The sequence below is a fragment of the Lagenorhynchus albirostris genome, chromosome 3, assembly GCF_949774975.1.
Source record: "Lagenorhynchus albirostris chromosome 3, mLagAlb1.1, whole genome shotgun sequence".
NCBI classification, from domain to species: Eukaryota; Metazoa; Chordata; class Mammalia; order Artiodactyla; family Delphinidae; genus Lagenorhynchus; species Lagenorhynchus albirostris.
In genome coordinates this window covers 72,378,115-72,398,850 of record NC_083097.1, presented here as the reverse complement: position 1 = coordinate 72,398,850, position 20,736 = coordinate 72,378,115, and the positions used below count along the sequence as shown (strand labels likewise).

The 20,736-nt window shown below is 37.4% G+C and overlaps 1 protein-coding gene across 1 annotated transcript in view; it reads right to left on the bottom strand.

Annotated features, from left to right (window-relative positions):
- The window catches only part of ADGRV1 (adhesion G protein-coupled receptor V1), a 564,972-nt gene that overhangs the window by 437,034 nt on the left and 107,202 nt on the right, over nt 1–20,736 (bottom strand). The window contains exons 26-31 of the mRNA XM_060146321.1: nt 20,148–20,350; nt 12,418–12,547; nt 9,697–9,777; nt 8,148–8,287; nt 3,838–4,447; nt 286–501 (exon numbers count right to left, since the gene is read on the bottom strand). Coding sequence (XP_060002304.1) covers nt 286–501; nt 3,838–4,447; nt 8,148–8,287; nt 9,697–9,777; nt 12,418–12,547; nt 20,148–20,350 — 1,380 coding nt within the window. The remainder of the gene's footprint in view (nt 1–285; nt 502–3,837; nt 4,448–8,147; nt 8,288–9,696; nt 9,778–12,417; nt 12,548–20,147; nt 20,351–20,736) is intronic.

The following is a 20,736-nucleotide window of genomic DNA, read 5'->3' as shown; positions in this document are numbered from 1 at the left end:
GAAAGCCTAACAATGCTTTCCTGGGTTTACTTTTCATTGGTTTGTGCATATTTGGGTCATCAAAGCTTTTAAATTCATATATAATTTGCCAACAGTTTTCACAAATTCTACAAAATCAATGTGATAAATATATAATAAAAACTCTAGGTCTGTGCCTTAAAAACATTCAAGGGTATTATTGCTTTCTAGTTGATTTTTTTTAACTACATCTTTAAGGGGCTTTGTTAATCAAGGATACAATTTCCCTCCAAAACACTTCACTGCTCCTTAGATGTCTTTTCTCACCGGCTATTGCAGTTATTGGCACAGCTTTAAACTTCACAGAAACATCTGCAAATGCTCCTCCTGTTCTAGTCACATTGATAATGGGTCCAACATGATCTTCTGCAACTCGAACGATTGGGGCTGAGAGCTGAAGAATTCCAAACGCATCATCATTGGCAATGATAATTAGATGAGCAATAGTTTCTACCTTAGGCCCAAGGCGTGGAGAGTTTGGAACTGAAAGACAGAAGAAAAGCTAATATATCAAAATTCTAAGAACTGGCCAAAAAGTCATCAAGAAGCCTCAGCCAATATACAGAATGGATAAACAACAAGGTCTTACTGTATAACACAGGGAACTGTATTCAATATCCTGTGACAAACCATAATGGAAAAGAAGATGAAAAAGAATGTATATATATGTATAACCATGTCACTTTGTTGTACAGTTAACACAACATTGTAAATCACCTATACTTCAATAAAAAAATTAAATTAAAGCCTTGGCAAGATCCATCAGCCAAATGGGATAATCATTTTGTGTTTTCTACTATTTTTAGCAAAAACATATTTATCGTTTACTATGTACCAGCACTAATCTAGATGTTGGGGATACAAAAATAAACTAAACGGAAAGTCCCAACTCTCCTATAACTTATAGGGAGATTTTTATTATAGCAAAGGAATAGTTACCCTACAAGAATTATTTTAATAACTATTGGAAACTTGTAAAAAGGCAAAAAAATGAATAGAGTATATTTAATCATCACTTTGCAAAATACAACAGAAAATGATGAAACCTACAGAATTATGCTCTTTTAATTAGTTACCAGCATGCCACAAATTTTTTTAAAGGCACTACAGTTACAAAATTGAGTAGGTAAGTAATCTAGTTACTTGCCCTCAAAGAGGAGCTGAAAATCATCACACTCTATTTCAATTACTGCCTCTCTCCCTGCTTCACTGTCCTTCCTCACAAACCTGTTCCCCTTGCCCCATCTCAGTTAATAGTCATGCAACTACCTCATCCAGAAAGCGGAGTCATGCTATCCCAACACTGCTATAATAGAGTGTGCTCACTCAGGCTTTCAAGGCTATACTTTAAGGCTATGCTTTTAAGCCTACTTTTAAGACTCTCTTCTTACTTGCCACTGATTTTAGAGAGAGCAAAACTTATTTTGAAGGCATGTAGGACCCTCAGCAAACTCCCTGACTTACTTTCTAGATTCAATTCCAACTAGCACCCTTGTCTAAACAAGTAATGACACAATTTAATTTCAATGATACAGGCCCAGACTGCACTAAATTATATAGTTAAAAACACAAAACTATAAATCAATATAACAATTAAATTTAACTACATTGGAAAAAAATGGCAGTAACACAGAGTTGTAGAAGCAGATGACATTTTCTGAGTATGCCCTATTCAAAAGGCATTGTTCTAAGCACTTTTCTTGCATCTAGGAATTTAATTCCCATACCATCTCTATGTGGTGGGTAGCACTGTCCACATTTTACAGATGAGGAATCAAGGGCACAAGGATGTTGAGGAAGTAAGCTAAGGCATTAGACTAGTACCTGCTGGACACAATTAAGAGGCATCATGTAAGGGTTTGTCTAATCTCTTGCTCCCTATATGCAATTCCTCATCAAACCTTCAATTATCCATGACTATTCATCCTGCCCTGCGCCTGTTCATCACCAGTCTTCTCACACGGCTCTCCTGAAGGTTGATGATTACACTCAGAGCAGAGTACAGAGACCCTATCAGGTCCTACACTGATTTTGCTATTAAAATTGAAACAATATCACATAGATTTGCACTTAATTGTTCTTTTTTTTCATTTTTAATGACATTTACTGTTTTCTTTCTAATGCACTTAATTGTTCTTTCATTATTTCACATCATAGCTTATGCCTATTCTGAATCGCCCCAAGTATGCTGCATGGTTCCAGGAACATATCAAGCATAAATACATGTTGACTGTTTCTCCCATTCCACAGCACATTTATATTTTGCATATACCATTTTATTAATAATAATCGTTCACATTTATTGAATGCTTACCACGTGCCAGACACTGTATTCATTTTCACATATATTATGATATTTAAGCCCTATAATAATTCTGTATTATAGATTAGGAAACTGGGGCTTTAAAAGTTTATGGGCAACAATTTATTACTATACACTTGAACCTAAGTTATCTGCACCAGCAACCATCGCTCCTAGTCACTGCTATACGTGATCCTCCCTCCCGGTTTTATTTCCAGCTCACTCAATAAACTGTGAGTTCCTTGAAAACAGGGCTATATTTTATAATTCTTACTTAATAAGACTAATTATTGGGTTTTATTTCAATGTATTTGCTATTATAACTGATGCTAAATCTTGCTAAGAAAAAAAGGGATAGGTTATTGTGTGAGAATTTTAACCTTGACTGTAACCTGAAAATTTAAGGCTAGCAGTTGTCCTAGAAAGTAAATTTCCTTCTATAACCCTGGACTACAATTACACTGTGGGCAAGAATGGTGCTCACTATACAGTATATCAGTAAGGTGAAGAAGTTTACTTGTAAGAAACCTTAATCTATATGGCAGAACACAGTCAACATGCAGATCTTAAATTGTACTCTTTGGACTATTTAATTCCAATTTCCTTAAGAAGGTTTTATTATATATAATATTTATTTACTGTATTACATTTACATATATTTACAAATATTATCCTAAAACTGATATTAAATTAATATCACCATTTTCCTTTCCTTGTTGTCTTGTTCCAGGAAATCTAGATTCTTCTCTTTATTTCAAACCCCCTTTCTAAAGTTATACATCTTCACAGAGAGATGTGACTAATGAACAAGCTATAGTGCAATAACTACCTTTAGCTCCCCAAGATCAGGCGCTGCTCTCAACTAGTAGCCCGCCTCTCTCTACAAAGCTACTGAGCCACAACCCCAGGGGTAGAGGCTGCTATGTTCCAACAAAAGCCGCTGCACCAGATCCTCTGCCCAACACGGGTCACTCTGCATTCCTCATTCTTATCCCCAACCACTGCCTTCTTCTCAGCTCTCATGGTGACCCACAAAATTTCCAGGATTTCTTACTACTACATAGCCCTGTCCCCCAACTTCCCTCATGCAGTTTCCAAATCCTCACTCATGCTCCTCACTAATACAAAGAGACTCTGTTGGTTAAGGAATCTTCCAGAGTGGATCAAGGCAAAAGAGACTCAGGATCTTGCTACCAGGACTGTCCTTGGAATCCCCAGATTGATTCCAGAATGTTTTGGAAGCTACAATATCAAGTACAATAGTACTAGAGATCAGTTACACTGGATTACACAGACACTTCTAAAAATTTAGTCTGGGAATATAACAGGCTTTTAAAACATGATTTCATGTTTTCAAGTGTCCCACTTCCATTTGCCTTATTGATAAACTTTTGTAAGATGATGCTTTCAAAGTTAGAACTTATTATTTTTATAGAATTTTCTACTATACCAAATTCTTAATTTATTGTTTCAGCATTCTTACCTCTAATAATAATAACACACTAATGGTTACTTACTTGGGCGATTCTGTACTTTCTCTATTAAAGTAGAGTTGAGCAGTTCAATAAACAAAGACTCAGACCTTTCTGGTTCATCATCATCCAAAATTGAAATAGTTATTGTTGCCTCGCTCTGATTGGCTCTGAAAAGAGCGAATCCAGAAGCTGGAATATAGTCTTTTCCTTGAGTTGCTCTGGCTAAATTAGGTGGAAAATAAGGCAGTTTTTCCATATCATCCAGTGTTGCGTATGTGACTTTGACTCTTCCCAGGAGGCCTTTTAACCTTATTATTGACAAAGTGATGTTCTGGGTAGCTTCCTCCACTTCAATAGGTCTATTTTTCTCAGAAAAGATGAAGACCCCATAAGGATCATCACTAGCCAAAACTATTAATGTGGCATTAGTATGAATTCCCAAAGAGCCACTGGAGACACTAAGGATACACACAGAGAATGCCTTATCCAATTCTGGATCTTCATCAGGCAATATTTCCACTGTGATGTTGGCGCTCTTCTGTCCAATCTCAAATGTGACGTTGCCAGAGGTGAAGGCCAGATCGCCATCAGGATCAGAGTCTATGCTCCAAAGCAAAGTCACTCGAGACAGAGTCCCATGATGTCTCATAATCTTTAAAATATTTAATATTAAAATGTATTAAAAGAGGAATTAAAACCATTGACTTAGAGGTCTGTAAATACAGAATGATAACGGGATATTAATTTTTTATTTTATTTTATATATAAGCTGTTCTCAAGAATATAAAATTCTTGAAAACAATGTACTACCCATATTTGAAGACCCTCAGGGAGTTCCACTTAAAAAGTGATTGTGGCATGAAATGACAGACTGAACATTTTTAGCTTCTAACTAAACTATAGCTGTATCACTTCTGCAACTATAACATACATTAGTAATAAAGCAAATGTAATTAACAGTGTATTATATTTACGTATATTCATGAAGATGTTTACGTTTCCTTCAAAGAAGGTATATACTTTACTGTAAGGAATAGATGACTGATAATTTTTCTGAAAAGTTAGCCATAAAACTCATTTTTAAAAGCAAATTATATTTAATTGTATGTTCAATATACTATAAAAAACAAAAATTCGGGCTTCCCTGGTGGTGCAGTGGTTGAGAGTCCGCCTGCCGATGCAGGGGATACGGGTTCGTGCCCCGGTCCGGGAAGATCCCACATGCCATGGAGCGGCTAGGCCCGTGAGCCATGGCCGCTGAGCCTGCGCGTCCGGAGCCTGTGCTCCGCAACGGGAGAGGCCACAACAGTGAGAAGCCCGCATACCGCAAAAAAAACAAAACAAAACAAAACAAAAAATTCACCAAAAAAGTACATAACCCAAGGTTATATAAAACACATTTAAGAAGCAAGAAATATTTTGTCAACAGTATATTAAAAAGAATGAAAACCCTAAAAAAATCACTTCAAGTTAAGTCCCAACTAAAAGTAATTTTTATTTATACTTAAAATATGAATGCTGGCTCAAAATAAAGTTAGAGACAGGAATTTATAGAAGTTGATGCTTTCCCTTAATCCTTTTTTTTTTCTTTCTTTAGTATTGGGTTGGCCAAAGAGTTCATTTGTTTTTTTTCCGTAAGATGGCTCTAGTAGTGCTTAGTTGTCTTTAACTTCATTAGAAACAATTTTGTTAGATTGTATTGTAACGGCTATCATATCAGCATGCATTAAAAAAAAAACACAAAAACTTAACAAAATTGGTGAATTTTTGTGTAACCATTTTAATATTGAAGATGGAAGAAAAAAGCAACATTTTTGGCATATAGCTGTATTATCTCAAGATAGATAAAAACGCAACTGAAATGCAAAAAAAGATTTGTGCAGTGTATGGAGAAGGTGCTGTGACTGATTGAACATGTCAAAAGTGGTTTGTGAAGTTTCATGTTGGAGATTTCTCACTGGACGATGCTCCACGGTTGGGTAGACCAGTTAAAATTGACAGCGATCAAATAAAGACATTACTTGAGAACAATCAGCATTATACCACGCGGGAGATAGCCGACATACTCAAAATGTCCAAATCAAGCACTGAAAATCATCTGCAGCAGCTTGGTTATGTTAATCGCTTTGATGTTTGGGTTCCGCATAAGTCAAGGGAAAAAAACCTTCTGCATTTTCGCATGCAATTCTCTACTGAAACATAATGAAAATGTTCCGCTTTTAAAACAAATCGTGATGGACGATGAAAAGTGGATACTGTACAATAATGTGGAACAGAAGAGATCGTGGGGCAAGTGAAATGAACCATCACCAACCACACCAAAGGCCGGTATTCATCCAAAGAAGGTGATGTGTATATGATGGTGGGATTGGAAGGGAGTCCTCTATTATGAGCTCCTTCCGGAAAACCAGACGATTAATTCCAACAAGTGCTGCTTCCAACTAGACCAACTGAAAGCAGAATTCGACGAAAAGCGTCCAGAATTAGTCAACAGAGAACACAAAATCTTCCATTAGGATAACGCAAGACCGCATGTTTCTTTGATGACCAGGCAAAAACTGTTACAGATTGGCTGGGAAGTTCTGATTCATCCGCCATATTCACCAAACACTGCACCTTCGGATTTCCATTTATTTCAGTCTTTACAAAATTCTCTTAATGGAAAAATTTCAATTCCCTGGAAGACTGTAAAAGACACCTGGAATAGTTCTTTGCTCAAAAAGATAAAGTTTTGGGAAGATGGAATTATGACGTTGCCTGAAAAATGGCGGAAGGTAGTGGAACAGAAGGGTGAATATGTTGTTCAATAAAGTTCTTGGTGAAAATGAAAAGTATGTCTTTTATTTTTACTTTAAAACCGAAGGAACTTTTTGGCCAATCCAATAATTAGTTACTGGGATTTCCCTGGTGGCACAGTGGTTACGAATCTGCCTGCCAATGCAGGGGACACGGGTTCAATCCCTGGTCCAGGAAGATCCCATGTGCCATGGAGCAACTAAGCCCATGAGCCACAACTACTGTGCCTGCATGCCACAACTACTGAAGCCCATGTGCTCTAGGGCCTCCATGCTGCAGCTACTGAGCCCGCTTGCCTAGAGCCCATGCTCTGCAACAAGAGAAGCCACTGCAATGAGAAGCCCGCGCACCACAACAAAAAGTAACCCCCACTCAACCCCACATGCTGCGGAGCAACTAAGCTCATGAGCCACAACTACTGAGCCTGAGCGCCACAACTACTTAAGCCCACGCTCCCTAGAGCCTGCGCACCGCAACTACTGAGCCCATGCGCCACAACTACTGAAGCCCACGCGCTCTAGGGCCCACATGCTGCAACTACTGAGCCTGCACGCCTAGAGCTTGCGCTCCGCAACAAAAGAAGCCACTGCAATGAGAAGCCTGTGCACAGCAACGAAGACCCAAAGCAGCCAAAAAAATAATAATAAAATAAATTAGTTATCCCTTCTGAAGTTGTTTAATTTACTCCACAACAGTTTACTGAAGATCTGCCATGAGAATACAGAAAGGATATATTTTGAGTGATCCTTCATATCACTTATATAAAATCTGAGAAAGCTGAGCAAGTTTCTAGCTCCTCTAAATTCTTTAACCATAGAATCCTACGTAATTCCTACTGGATGAATGCAGAGTAGACACACACAGCCATACACACGTGCGTGCGCGCGCGCACACACACACACACACACATATAGAGTTGTTATTATTGCTGTTCACAAATGTTTTGGATTTTCATTCCTTCTGGGAGAGATACAAGCCAGGAATGCACTTCTCTACCTGGTTACATTAGCGTTGTCATGTGACTTGCACTTGCTTTGACCAAAGAAGTTAAGTGGAAATGCTGTGAATCACTTCCAGAAAGAAGCTGAAGAGCCAGTGTGCAGTTCCTCACATTCACATTTCCCCACTCCGTGGAGAGAGAAGCACCTGTTGAGATGTAGCCTCTACAATCCTCAGTCCTAAGTCACTGATGACAGCCCACTTCAGATGGACATAAACCATGAGTGAAAAATAAATCTTTGTTGTAGTAAGCCAATGAGATTTGGAGACGTTTGTTTCCACAGCCTATGTGAATCAATATAAAAATCTATGTAGGACAGATCCACTGTATTCCTTAAAGAGTCAGGAATCCTCAGAGTCATAAGATGAATTTGTATGCAAAGTGAAAGACAAAGACAAGTGCCAAATCGCTGTTTAAGTATCAGTTTGAATTGTCTGTGCCTCTAGGCTCATTCCCCTCCACTTAAATAGAAAAAAAATTAACAAAAAGTACACCTTAATAATACAATAAAACAGTGTTAAAAGCAATGTCTAGGACTGGAGGAAAACATACTCACCGTTAATATAACAGTGCTGTACCCATCTTCTGGTTCAGTTCCACTGACAAAGAGTGACTCAGGGCTAAATTCAAATACACCGTGAGCATGGTCAGAGGCTGCAATTGTCACTAAAATTTGGGAAGCCACTCCTAGACTGGCTGCATGGATAAGTTCCAACAAACAGAAGAAAATGTCAATCAGTAATTTACAAACCAAAGGGAAAAGCAAGGAACAACTTTTTGAAAAGAGATGTACCATTCACTGAGCATGTTCTAATTTGCTTTAGAAAGAAAGGCACACACAAATGGCTGCCACACATATTCATGCTTTTATGACCTTCCTCTGTCTGGGCACTAACGTGATATACAAGTGCTGCATGAGCACTTGAAGATGAATAAGGAAAACTTGTTTTTCTTTTTCTTCTCTATGAAAGACAACATTCTTCCACATGGAGCATATGAGGAAATTCTCCCATGACCTTTGCTAACCTCAGAAGAACGTGAGCCAAAATGATTCTTACCCTTAGGAAACAGTAGTTTCCCTACTATTTTCATCAATCTGACTGCACAGATTCTTGGTTTCCAAATGTGCATTAATTCTAGGCCTATTTTCATCATATTATGATATTATAGATCTACCTCTCCTGGTCTCATCCAGTCCTATAACTAAAAAGATGCCAAGATCTAAAGAAGTATTTAATTTTTTCCTAAGAAGTATGTTCAACTTTTATGTTCCATTAATGTATTCGAACGAGAAAATAAACAATCCCCAAATTAGGAGAGTAATTAAATACAGAAGTTACATGAGGCGTTGATGGAAGTCAGGAATGAGAGGGGTGGGAACATGAGTTCTGAAACTAAAATATAAAACCTGACATGGTGAAAAAGGAATGTTTTGAGGATTCCTCAACAGGAATCCTTTTGAGGGTTAGTAAGAGTGCTCCCTAAAGAAAACAAGTATTCTATGTATTCTCCCTTAATATGAAAAATATTTGAGGTAAAAAGCTGAATCATGTTTGTATACGAATATGATTCAAAAGGCATCCTCTTTTCAATATTCCCGCCCATTAATTGGCAACTTATTCTCCCCATTTGTTTTCTTCTTAATTTCTCTTTCCCATTTGTTCTGATTAAAAGTTACATATAAAGACCCGTTTGTTTTCGTAAAGAAAATCAGTGTGATACATTTTACGTGAAAGTATAAATGTTCTATTTATCTCTTTCAGGTACTCAAAGCGATGTAAAATCTTTTTCAATAATCACTTTTGTAAATGATACCAAGCAAAATTTCTGTTATAATTAGAATCAGGAAACTGCATTAGGTTCACACAGGGAGGAGGAGAGTCTGGGCTTTGGAGGCAGACAGGACCTGATTGTGACTTGATCACTTTCTAGCTGGCTGACAATAACATGGAACAAAGAATACTTCTTAAAGTTGTGCTGGTTAATGAGATGAAATACATAAAGGACCTGCATGTAGTAGGTATCAATAAATGGTTAATTTTCTTGTCTCTAAAAAGAAAAGTTAAAATGTAGAATAGTAAAGGGGCCTTGGAATAGCTGCTTACCACGTCTGTGAATAGCTGGAAGGAAGAATTCCATGTTCCCATCACCACTACCACTGCCATCAACCCTAAAGTGTTCAGTCACTTCACAAGGAGAAACACAGAGACACAACCCACGCAACACACGTTGACACAATGAGAAAATTGAGAGCTCTTAAAACATATCCAGCAAAGAGGAAAATACAGTAATATTAGACATGCATTCTTCAAAAAAAAAAAAAACAACATATTAGGTGGTAATAGTATAATATTAGTCAAGCTACCAATATATAAAACTTTCCTTCATAGCTTCAGGAAATATTCCATGTAGGCTGTAACTGGCATGTCCCATTTCTGCCAATTTAACTAGTTTTATTTTAAATTTTCACTTTACAACAGTGTAAATTGTTTTTAACATTTTAAATATGTTTTAAACATCTGCGTGCACGTATCAGCTTACACTTAGTCCTATATACCTTTGACAGTCACCTTACCACTTACAACCACCAAAATCAAAATAAGGGAGAGGCATCTAATATTTCCCTTCAACCACATGCTTAAATTCCCACCATATGTACCATTCTCAGGCTTGATCACCCTTTTGCCACTGACATTTCTCAAAGAACCCTGGACAAGCAGCCTAAAAACCTCGGCTTCAGCCCTGGCTGTGAGAGACAGCAGTTATAAAACCTTCAGCAAGTCACTAAACCTCTTGGTACCTCACTTTTCTCACCTATGAAAGGTGCCTGCTGCCTTTTACAGAACTACTGTAAAGATCAAATAAATAATATTGTAGAAAATGAAGTACCCTGGCAATATATAAAGATTATAATAAAGAGAAAATGATTCTAACTTTACTTCCACTACATCTCACAAGCCAACCATTATTTTGCCAAATATTTGCAAACATAGAAGACAGGAAGGGCAGTGATGGCAGCAGTGGAAAAGGAGTAAGAGTAGCAGACCACATCCACACCTATGTGCTTCTACCAGTATCCTTGATTGACATGCCAGTCTAAGATCTGCCCTGCTCTTCTGTGCTTCCCCTCCAAAGGACTGGGATATATATGAGAATTTATGGTGCCCAAAACCTGAAATGATCTTAGAGACATAGGAGGCAAAATGGATTTCAGGGACTATCCAGTGCATGGCTTGGCTTCCATATTAACCACAAGTTGTGAGGAAGAGGGGTGAAATTTAACAGCAATGTACCCTGGCTAGCATAAAACATCTACTCAGGTGGCTATCATATGTAGAATTAGTCTTATAGGCAAAACAGTATGGAATAAGGGTTTCTCCTTTGATCCTCAAAAGAATTTAGCTCTACAAGCTATTTCACCTCTTAGGCAGTCCCAGCTACAACTCGAGGAATGGAGGCCAGCGTCTAGATTCCTCTACCTCCAATCTGCACTCAAAGGGGGAGGAGAGGATCAGCTTCTCTGCCAGTATTGCCCACTTACGGTGCAAGATTGGTTTTCAAATGAGTACTCATGCCCAATTAATACATAACGATGCATATTCTAGAGATATAGGAGGAAGTTTCTATATAAAATCAGAAGTATCACTATGATCACAAATATCATTTCTGAAGAATATTTGATGCTCCTTATTAGTCAATATTAGGTAATGCTCACTAACAGTTTCTCTATTACACAAGTATTTTTAGCTATAAGTAATACAAAGAACAACTCTTCAAATACTTTATAGTGACCTCTGATTAATGAAGTCGTTTCACGAAAATAATGATTTGGAAATGAAAGGACTTGTCTCTAGAAGACAAGCAACGCTGGTATTGTTACATGACACCAGCCCAGCAGGTTGTCCAGCATACTTTCACTGTTTTATGTAGTCAACCAAGCTGTGGCGCTGTTTAATCATTTCCCTGGCTTGTCCTCCTTTGCTGCCACCTGGGCTTTGGGAAAACAAGGAAGGGAAACATGGGAAAATTTTGTCATACTCACCCCAAAGTCTCACTGCATACTAAAAGACAATCTTAGTATTTCTGTCTTACCCAATTTCTCCCTTTGGATGGCTTATTCAGTACTATGACTTTCTTCATCAAAACGTAAAAATAATAATAAGCTAATAATACCAGCTTTTGTAATGGAAGAGACTGACCTGATGAATACCATACCAACTCCCAAATTCTTACATTTATAAAGGTAATATGGTACACATCTCACGTATACTGTAACACCCCCAGTAGCACCTGATAATGAAACACAGTGATACTTCTGCAAAGAAACGTATATAGTTAATCTAAGCGGGATAAATCAAGATTATAAGTAGCCTCTCTTCAATACAGATGAGTTTTGCCACAAAATGGATTTCTGACTCCAAAAATCTGTGATAATCAGAGTTTTTGGCATTACAGAATTGAGAGTAAGGTATTATTAACCTGTTTTATTGATAATCACCTCATAATGGATTATCTAAAGAGATTAACTTTGACCTGTTCTACAGCTGGAGGTAGCTCTAAAGGAGCTACTGTGAAAACTGAAATAAGGAAGAAGGTAGAGAGGCGATTTTAGGGGCACCTACTCTGAATGATAGCTATAATTTGGTGATTCGGTATAATTAAATTATTTCATTGTAAAAGCACACTTACTTTATGAAAAGACCAATGGGTAATGAAAGGGGGAAAACCAGCACAACAGGTTAATTCAAAAGAACCTATTTCCTTAATAGAATCTACTACCACCATGGTGAGTGTACAAGTAAATATTTGACATTTTTGAGTCTTACCTCCTCCCTCCAAGTTTAACAACTCAACTTTAAAGGATTTTTCCAATTCAGGAATAGAATTATCAGTGATGTTAACAGAAATGTACTTAAATCTTTCTCCTGGTTGAAATTCTAAGGTACCAGCAACACTCTGAAATATAAATAAAAGATTTATCCATTAGATTATAATTATTCTGTATGTGAATGTGTAAAATGAGAATGTTTACTATATCCCAAATTGTTATAAATACTGAAACAGATGAAGTAAAATGTAAAATTGAAAACATTGAAGTGGATATGAATAGTGTTCAATATGAATTCTAAACAAATATCCTCAAACTAAATAAAGCAGATGGATTTTTATCTCTCTTATTTTCCTATTCATCAAAAAAAACCTGTTAAGGCAAATGAGAAATCTGAATAGGTGACATCCACAAATTCCTAAAGAATTAAGTCAACAAGATGCATGGAATTCTTTTGATTAAGTATATTGAGAACTATTTGGTTTATGTCACTAATTTAAATACTCACTGCATAATAATAATGGTATTTTCATTCCAAAAATTTCCCCTAGCAATAATAAATATCAATCCACTGGGCATTAATCTTTCCTTGATTATATCACAACTGCAATTCGCGATATAAATCTCCCATCAGAAAAGTTCATAGCTACTAGAAAAGTAGTTTTTTAAAGCCTTAAGGCCCTTTTCCTCCCACTATCTAATATAAGCATTTTCCTCTCAAGTCATGAGAATAAATAAAGATGTTTAAATTTTTTCTAGGGTTAGCTTTTGTGGACAAGTATATTTCATCCTGCGGAACAATTAATGATCCTAAAGTTAAACTGAGGAACCCAAGTACCAATGCACTTAATCACTCACTTACTAATTTTTTTCAATATTTTCAAACACATAGCATGTGCGTTGCACCCTTTTAGATGCTTGGGATTCAAAAACAGCCAAATCATATCTGTATCTCCACGAAAACATTCCCTAAGGAGTATTAAGCATGGGATAGAAAACAACTGCTATAAAAGACATACAGCAGCTCAAGAAAAAAAAGTAATTAACCTTGCCTACAGTGCAGTCATCAAAGGAGTAATTCTACAAATCTTAACAGCAGAAACAACATTTGACTGTCTTAGGAAACCATATTATTTGACCTTAGCAATATCTTACACAATTGGCCACTCCCTCTCTCTCTGGTATTCCGTGATACCACATTTCTTATTTTTCCTACCTCTTTAGCTCATTTTTGTGTTCTTTGAATTTTAACATTCTCCTAGGACCTGGAAAAACTATTTTTCATCAGATTCCCTCTAGACCCTATCTCTAGACAAGGCTACCATATTCTAGGCTTTTAATGTCATGTATATGTTCCCAACTTCCAAATTTCAACAGGCAAAACTTATTTCATTGCACTTCGCCTTATTTCACCTTGCAGATGTTGTATTTTTTACAAATTAAAGGTTTTAGCGACCCTGCGTAGAGCAAGTTTATTGATTCCATGTTTTCCAATAGCATTCCCTCACTTCTTATCTCTGTGTTACATTTTGGTAATTCTCACAATATTTCAAACTTTTTCCTAATTGTTATATTTGTTAACAGTGATCTGTGATCAGTGATCTTTGATGTTACTATCGTAATTGTTTTGGGGCACAGGGAACTACACCCATATAAGACAGCTAATTTAATAATTGTGTGTGCTCTCTGACTGCTCCACTGACTAGCCATTCCCCCATCTCTCTCCCTCTTCTGGGGCCTCCTATTCCCTTAGATACAACAATATTGAAATTAGGCTGATCAGTAACTCTACAATGACCTCTAAGTGTTCAAGTGAAAGGAAGAGTCACATGTCTCTCACTTTAAATCAAAAGCTAGAAATAATTATTAAGCTTCGTGAGAAAGGCATGTCCAAAAGCGAAGACAGGCCAAAACCTACACCTCTTGAGCCAAACAGTTAGCTAAGTTTTAAATGCAATGGAAAAGTTCTTGAAGGAAATTAAAAGTCTACTCCAGTGAACTCATGAATGATAAGAAAACAAAACAGCCTACTGATGATATGGAGAAAGTTTTAGTCGTTATATAGAAAATCAAACCAGCCACAACATTCCCTTAAGCCAAAGCCTAATCCACAGCAAGACCCTAACTCTCTTCAGTTCCATAAAGGCTGAGAGAGGTAAGGAAGCTGCAGAAGAAAAGTCTGAAGCTAGCAGAGGTTAGTTCATAAGGTTGATGGGAAGATGCCATCTCTATAACACATAAGTACAAGATGAAACAGCAAGTGCTGATGCAGAAGCTTCAGCAAGTTATCCAGGAGATCTAGCTAAGATAATGAATGAAGGCGGCTACACTAAACAAGAGATTTTCAATGTAGTTAAAACAGTGTTATATTGGAAGAAAACGCCGTCTAGGACTTTCGTAACTAGACAGGAGAATTCAATGGCAGGATTCAAAGCCTCAAAAGACAGGCTAACTTTCTTATCAGGGGCTAATAATGCAGCTGGTGACTGTAAGTTGAAGCCAATGCTCATTTACCATTCCAAAAATCCTAGGGCCCTTAAGAATTATGCTAAATCTACTATACCTGTACTCTGTAAGTGGAACAACAAAGCCTAGATGACAGCACATCTGTTGACAACATGGTTTACTAATTATTTAAGCCTACTGTGGAAACCTACTTCTCAGAAAAAAAATATTCCTTTCAAAATATTACTGCTCATTGACAATGCACCTGGTCACAAGAGCTCTAATGGAGATGTACAATGAGATTCATGTTGCTTTCATACCTGCTAACACAACATCCATTCTGCAACCCATGGCCTGAAAATTCTCAGAAACATCTCCAAGGGTATTAGCTTTCTGAAAGTCGTGAAGGATACATACATAGATTTATTTTTGTTTGTTTCATTTTGTTTTAGTTATTAAAGAAAATGATAATCCAACTGGAGATTGGGGATGGCCATATATGACAAACCCACGGCTAACAACATACTTAATGGTGAAAAGCTGAAAGCATTTCTTCTAAGATCAGGAACAAGACAAGGATACCCACTCTCACCACTTTAATTCAACATAGTATTGGAAGTCCTAGACACAGCAGTCAGACAAGAAAAAAATAAAAGGAATCCAAATTGGAAAGGAAGAAGTAAAACTGTCACTGTTTGCAGACAACATGATACTATACATAGAAAATCCTAAAGAGACCACCAGAAAACTACTAGAGCTCATCAATGAATCTGGTAAAGTTTCAGGATACAAAATTAATATACAGAAATCTGTTGCATTTCTATACACTAACAACAAAGTATCAGAGAAATTAAGGAAACAGTCACATTTACAATCGTGTCAAAAAGAATAAAATACCTAGGACTAAACCCACCTAAGGAAGTAAAAGACTTGTACTCCGAAAATATACGATGATGATGAAAGAAACTGAAGACGCCACAAACAGATGGAAAGATATACTGTGTTCTTAAATTGGAAGAATCAGTATTGCTGAAATGACCATACTACCCAAGGCAATCTACAGATTCAATGCAATCCCTATCAAAATATTAATGTCATTTTTTTAAAGATATTTTGATGTGGACCATTTTTTTAGAGTCTTTATTGAATTTGTTACAATATTGCTTCTGTTTTATGTTTTGGTTTTTCGGCCACGAAGCATGTGGGATCTTAGCTCCCCAACCAGGGACCAACCTGCACCCCCTGCATTGGAAGGTGAAGTTTTAACCACTGGACTGCCAGGGAAGTCCCTTAATGTCATTTTTCACAGAACTAGAACAAATAATTTTAAAATTTGTATGAAACACAAAAGACTGAATAGTCAAAACAATCTTGAGGACAGAGCTGGAGGAATCAAACTCCCTGAGTTCATAGTACACTACAAAGCTACAGTAATCAAAACAGTATGGTACTGGCACAAAAACAGACACTTAGACCAATGGAAGCAAAAGCAAACAAATGGGGGCTTCCCTGGTGGCGCAGTGGTTGAGAGTCCACCTGCCGATGCAGGGTACACAGGTACGTGCCCCGGTCCAGGAAGATCCCACGTGCCGCGGGGCGGCTGGGCCCGTGAGCCATGGCCGCTGAGCCTGCGCATCCGGAGCCTGTGCTCCACAACGGGAGAGGCCACAGCAGTGAGAGGTCCGTGTACCGCAAAAAAAAAAAAAAGTAAACAAATGGGACCTAATTAAACTTCAAAGCTTTTGCACAGCAAAGGAAACCATCGACAGAATGTAAAGACAATCTACTGAATGGGAGAAAATATTGGCAAATGATATGACCAACAAGGGATTAATATCCAACATATGTAAACAGTTCATACAACTCAACATGAAAAAAAAAACCAAATAAAAAATGGGCAGAAGAACTGAATAGACATTTCTCCAAAGAGGAAATGTAGATGGACAACAGACACATGAAAAGATGCTCAACACAGCTAATCATCAGGGAAATGCAAATCAAAACCACAATGAGATATCATCTCACACCTGGCAGAATGGCTATCATCAAAAAGAGCACAAATAACAAATGCTGGCAAGGATGTGGAGAAAAGGGAATCCTCATACACTGTTGGTGGGAATGTAAATAGGTGCAGCCACAGTGGAAAACAGTATGGAGGTTTCTCTAAAAACTAAAAATATAACTACCATATGACCCAGCAATTCCATTCTTGAGTATATATATCCAAAATAAACCCAAAACACTAATTTGAAAGATACATGCACCCCAACGTTCACAGCAGCATTATTTATAATTGCCAAGATATGAAAGCAACCTAAGTGTCCATCAACAGATGAATGGATAAAGAAGATATGGCATATATATATATATATACACACACACACAATGGAATATCACTCAGCCATTAAAAGGATGAAATTTTGCCATCTGTAGCAACACGGATGGACTTAGAGGGCATTATGCTAAGTGAAATAAGTCAGACAGAGAAGGACAAACACTGTATGATATTACCTATGTGTGGAATCTAAACAATACAACAAACTAGTGAATATAAGAAAAAGGGGGCTTCCCTGGTGGTGCAGTGGTTGAGAGTCCGCCTGCCGATGCAGGGGACACGGGTTCGTGCCCCGGTCCAGGAAGATCCCACATGCCGTGGAGTGGCTGGGCCCGTTAGCCATGGCTGCTGAGCCTGCACGTCCAGAGCCTGTGCTCCGCAACGGGAGAGGCCACAGCAGTGAAAGGCCCGTGTACCGCAAATAAATAAATAAATAAATAAATAAATAAATAGGGTTGAGGGAGTGGGAGGTACTATGGGGTGTAAGATAGGCTCAAGGATGTACTGTACAACATGTAGAATATAGCCAATATTTTATAATAACTGTAAATGGAACATAACCTTTAAAAATCGTATAAAATATTTTTTAATTTTTTTTTTTGCGGTACGCGGGCCTCTCACTGTTGTGGCCTCTCCCGTTGTGGAACACAGGCTCCAGACGCGCAAGCTCAGCGGCCATGGCTCACGGGCCTAGCCACTCCGCGACATGTGGGATCTTCCCGGACCAGGGCACGAACCCGTGTCCCCTGCATCGGCAGGCATATTCTCAACCACTGCGCCACCAGGGAAGCCCTAATTTTTTTAATGAATAAAGGACCTGAATAAACATTTCTCAAAAGACGACGTAAAAATGGGCTACAGCTATATGAAAAGGTGCAGATCATCACTAATCATCATGGAAATGCAAATCTAAAGCACAATGAGATATCACCTCACACCTGTTAGAATGGATACTGTTAAAAAGACAAGAGATAACAAATATTGGAAATGATGTGGAGAAAAGTAAATGCTTGTACACTGTTGGTAGGAATGCAAATTCATATAGCAATTATAGAAAACGGCATAGAGGGTCCACAAAAATTTAAAAATAGAACCGTCATATGATCTAGTAATTCCACTCCTGGATATGTATCCAAAGGAAATGAATTCACTATGTTGAAGAGATATCTGTATTCCCATGTTCACTGAAGCAGTATTCACAGTAGCCAAGATATGAAAACAACCTAAATGTCTTTCAGCAGATGAATGAAGAAAATTAGATAGTAGATAGAACAGAATATTATTCAGCCTTAAAAAAAAAAAAAAAAAGGAAATCCTGTCATATGCAACAACAGGGATGAACCTGAAAAACACCATGCTAGGTAAAATAAGCCAGACACAGAAGGACAAATACTTCATGATCTCACTAATACGTGGAACCTAAAACAGTCAAACTCATAGAAGCAGAAACTAGACTAGAAGGGTGCTTGACAGGAACTGGAAGAAGGGGAAAATAAGAAGCTATCAAAGGATGCAAAGTTTCAGTTATGCAAGGTAAGTTCTGGAGCAATACTATATCGTACACTTGAAATATGCTAAGAGAGTAGATTTTAAGCATCTTGAAGGAAAGAGAGAAAGGAAGAAAGGAAGGAAGGAAAGAAAGAAGGAAGGGAGGGAAAGAAAATTTCATCTATGTGAGGTGGTGGATATGTTAATTAGCTTATTGTGGTAATCATTTCACAATGTATATGTGTATCAAAATATTAAGTTGTAAATCTTAAATATATATAATTTTTATTTGTCAATTATACCTCAATAAAGCTAAAAAAATTTTAAAAGACCATCAATATAAGGACTAAAGTATTTCTTTAACAGAACACAGAGAAGACAATACTAAGCCGAGCTGAGATGCCCTATGAAGTATACGACATACCAAACTAAAGAAATAAATGTCAGGGCAAGAGAAATGTAACGTGCCCAATAAAAGCGTTTGAGAAAGAAGAAATCATCTTCTTGCAGTTAGCAAAGAAAACTCTGCTAACTGCAATACAGCCAAAATTAATTGAATTCAATTAGCCAACTTTTCTGGGGTTTGCGAGGAAAAGTATGTACAAATTACTGAAGACTACACCCTTGTACAGGTCTTATTAGGAATAAGAGGAAAATCAAGAAAACTAATATTAAATTTAAAGAAAAAGATTCTTTGGGAAAACAAATGTTGAAGGATATAAAATACTTCCTGAGAAGTATAGCTGAGAAGAAATTATGAGCATTCACTTAATATGAGTATTGGTGATAATACGACTAGGCAACAGTTATTGAGGGTTACTATATATGTTCCACGTACTACACGTGACACTTAAAATGCTGCCATCAATCCTCAGAGTGGCCTGGCCCAGCAGATATTATCTCTCCCTTACAAATAAGGAAACTGAGGTCAGGAAAGACTGAGTCTCCCAAGGCCACATATTTAGAAGGTCAATTTAAACCCAGTTCTGCCCAGTTTCAAATTCCAGGTTTTTTGTTTTGTTTTGGTTTGGTTTTTTTGCCAGTACCACACTGGTTCTCATTTGGAGAAAAAAAAAATTTTAATTGAAATGACATAGACATATAATATTTTTACAATTTTGGTGTTGTTCAATGGACACAGACAAAAGGATTTAAAATGTGTAAGAAACATAATTTTAAATATATATGATTAAAACCTATAACTTAAAATAAATAATACAAATGAAGCCTACGACAAATATAAGGTACAAGAGAAATCAATATGACAGCTATTTAAGTGTCAGGCTTTAGTGGACTGAAATACTTTAATTCACAGAAATTTAAAGGCTAAAAAGCCATCAATGCTTCTTTTCCTTGTTTAGTAAGTTCCAGGTACAGTGCCAAGTCCCTTCAAAACCCCCAAGAGGACTGTGTCTGTTTTATGAGCATAAATACTGCTTCAAAAGGATTAAGTGATTTACCTGGTAGTCCTCAGGACTGAATGCCGTCAGTGATACTGTTCTATATTCCGCCGTAACCCTCCCCAGGAGCCCTTGAGCACGGACGACCAGCAACCTAACTTCTCCATCCTCCTCCTGCACGGTGATGTGTGGAACACTGCTTGCAGGCAGGGTCATTGTGTCCTCAGGCTGGGGAGGCAGCCCAGTGGAGAACTGTAGCAAGCCTGGCAGGTACAAAGAGAAGCAGGGCATTCTTGCCCCAATTATCTGTGGAAGAATCTCTTACTCACTTGAAACAATCTTACACAATTATTTTGATCACCAGGATAAAATTCAGAGGGCTCTCATTTAGAAAAGACTTGAGTGAAGATTTGACTAACATGCTTTTGACAGAATATGTTAGTAAGTTTTCAGGATGTTAAAAATTAAAATGCTAATTTTCCTTGTCTCTACTCAAAGAAAGCATTTTTAATGGAAGCATCAATAAAAAGAATAGTGATGGAGTTTTAAAATATTATTATCAAATATTTACTCATATATGACTCTCTAGAAGTCATCCTTAAATTTATAGAACAAAATTAATGGCACCCTAAAGGATTTGCAACACGCT